The sequence below is a fragment of the Aedes albopictus genome, unplaced genomic scaffold (genome assembly GCF_035046485.1).
Source record: "Aedes albopictus strain Foshan unplaced genomic scaffold, AalbF5 HiC_scaffold_561, whole genome shotgun sequence".
NCBI classification, from domain to species: domain Eukaryota; kingdom Metazoa; phylum Arthropoda; class Insecta; order Diptera; family Culicidae; genus Aedes; species Aedes albopictus.
Window position 1 is genome coordinate 22,371 of NW_026917378.1, and position 2,630 is coordinate 25,000.

Below are 2,630 nucleotides of genomic sequence, written 5' to 3' on the forward strand. Positions count from 1 at the left end.
ATCGTGGAGAGATCGCTAATGGAACTCCTGGATTAATTTTCAAAGTAACTTTAGGAAGTATTTATGCATATTCCAGGAGAAATCCCTAAAAGAACTCCTGGCGGCATCCCTAGATAAACTCCTGGAGGATTCCTTGACGGAACTCGTGGAAGAATCCCTACAGGAGCTGCTCGAGGAATCCCACAAGGAATTGCTGGGGGCTTGCCTAGATAACCTTCTGGAGGATTCCCTAAAGGATCTCGCGGAGGAACCCCTGCAGAAGCTACTCGAGGAATCCGTGTAGGAACTGCGGGAGAATTTCTTGAGGGAATCTTGAAGGAACTTTTCGGTTGATCTCCGAAGTAACATCTGAAGGAATTCATATTCATGAAGAAACTCCTCGATGAAATTCCGACGGAAATCCATAAACAAAACCCTGAAGGAATCCATCAAGGAGCTCCTGGTGAAATATCTTAAGGAGTTCCTACAGGAGTTCTAAAGGAACTCGTTAAAGAATACTGCCGAAAATGCATTTTGAAAAATCTTAAAATCAGTTGTTTTTCCGCATTTAGTTTTTATAGCGTTAAGGTTATTTATATTATATGCAAGATTATATGTATTATATGTTTAAAATAAATAAACTTTCACGGACAAATATATTATTTGTTTTATTTTTGTTAGAAAACATAAATAAAAAGAAAAATAAACAAAATTCAGCCTAGTAGAGATCTGCTAGACAGCTACTCGATTTCTAGTACCCTTGTCTAGTAGATATCTATGAGATATCGACTAGATAGCGGGCGAAATTGTTTTCGCCCGATTTGAGGTAGACAAAAATGTTGCACTGGAGGAAGATTTCTATGCGACTGGTAGTAGATATCTGCTTAAATGTCTACTAGATATTTTATTTTGTCTAGTAGATACCTACTAGATTTCTAGGAGGAATTTCCGAGCGGGCGATTGCAAGGTTAATTTTTATAGCATGATTTTTATACCATGTAAAGACGGTCCATAAACTTCCGTCCGGCACTGTAGAAAAGCATGTGCCGCGAGAACTGTCACACGAATGTCAACATCAGGATCAGGCACCGCACTCGCGTACATGCGTTTACAGCCGATTCAAATTTTGTGGTTTTAGTTGAGAATTTCCTTACAAAAAACGTGAATATTTGCGCTGAAATTTGCCATAGTTTGTGATTCTACCGAGAGGCAACTGAACCAAGATGCCGAGATCCAAAAGAGACCAGAAAGGTAAGATTCTACTGCTTGTTTACAAAACCGCTTAAAACTGATCGCACGTTTCCGTTTCGCCCGAATAGTTTCGTTGACCAAAACCGATCGGAAGGGTCTCTCGAACAAACAGCAGATCATCGAGGACATCCAGGAGTGCCGACAAAAGTACGACAATGTGTTCCTGTTTTCGGTGCAGAATATGCGCAATGCCAAACTGAAGGACGTCCGAACGGCCTGGAAGAATTCGCGCTTTTTCTTCGGTAAGAACCGGGTGATGCAGCTTGGGTTGAAGTTCGTCAGCGATGACGGCGATGAAGACCCGAAGCTGGAGCAGGATTTGGAGAAGCTGCGGGACCAGATGATCGGCCAGTGTGGGTTACTGTTTACGTCCGAGAGCAAGGAAACGGTTCTGGATTGGTTCGATTCCTACTCGGCCGATGAGTTTGCACGAAGTGGATTCCGGGCAACGAAAACGATTCACTTGAAGGAAGGTCCTCTGGAGGAGTTCTCCCATGCCATAGAGCCACATCTGCGTTCGCTGGGAATGCCCACAAAGCTCGAACGAGGAATTGTCACATTGTACAAAGAGTTCACAGTTTGCGAGAAGGGAAAGGTTCTGACACCGGAACAGGCCCGGATTCTTAAGCTTCTGGGGAAACCTATGGCCAAGTTCAAGGTCATTATCAATTGCTGCTACACGAAGGAGAATGGGTTCGAAGAGATCAAGAAGCGGGACATTGTGGTCACCAAGAAGACCAAGAAGGTGCTGAACAAGAAACCCAAGAAAGCCAAGTCAGAAGAAGCGATGAGCGAGGATGAGGATGAGGACGATGAAGAGGATATGAGTGACGAAGAAGACGAGGACGAGGAGATGGATATGGACGATGAGGATGATGACGATGACGAGGATGACGATAAGGCGTAGTATTGTAAGGTTAGTGTTAATTGTTATGGTAAGATAAATGTATCTTCTATTCTACAACTATCGGTTTCTGATTGTGGTCTTAACAATCCGAAACATCCTTCCTTGAGGGCATACAAAAATGATTTTAGTAGTGATTCAAATGTTTATAGCTTTATCGATGCGAAATTAGTTTTTTTTGCTTAGTTAAACGAATGAATGGAAAGGGGCACAATCTTTACTTCAAGATAATTTGTTTCAAAAAATGGAAATTTCGGAACAATCTTATGATCTTTTTTAGAGTTTTCACTGTTTATTGTCTCGTTAATTTCTACCCTTATTATATTACAAATAAATAAGTCGTAACGTTTCTCTTTACAAAAAAGAACACTAACTACACTACTACTACTACGAAGATAGAGAGAGACAGCGATGGGTTCGGATTCGGATTCGGGATGGTAGTGACAGTGTGTGTGTGAGTTACGAGTTTCGGAAAGACCTATTCATACTAGAGAAA

The 2,630-nt window shown here is 41.7% G+C and overlaps 1 protein-coding gene across 1 annotated transcript; it reads left to right on the top strand.

Annotated features, from left to right (window-relative positions):
• Window positions 1–1,040: 1,040 nt before the first annotated feature.
• Window positions 1,041–2,194, top strand: LOC109423330 (mRNA turnover protein 4 homolog). Its single transcript, XM_019698273.3, has 2 exons — window positions 1,041–1,230; window positions 1,299–2,194. The coding sequence occupies exons 1-2, from the start codon at window positions 1,203–1,205 to the stop codon at window positions 2,135–2,137; spliced, it is 867 nt and encodes a 288-aa protein (XP_019553818.3). The 5' UTR covers window positions 1,041–1,202; the 3' UTR covers window positions 2,138–2,194.
• Window positions 2,195–2,630: the final 436 nt, after the last annotated feature.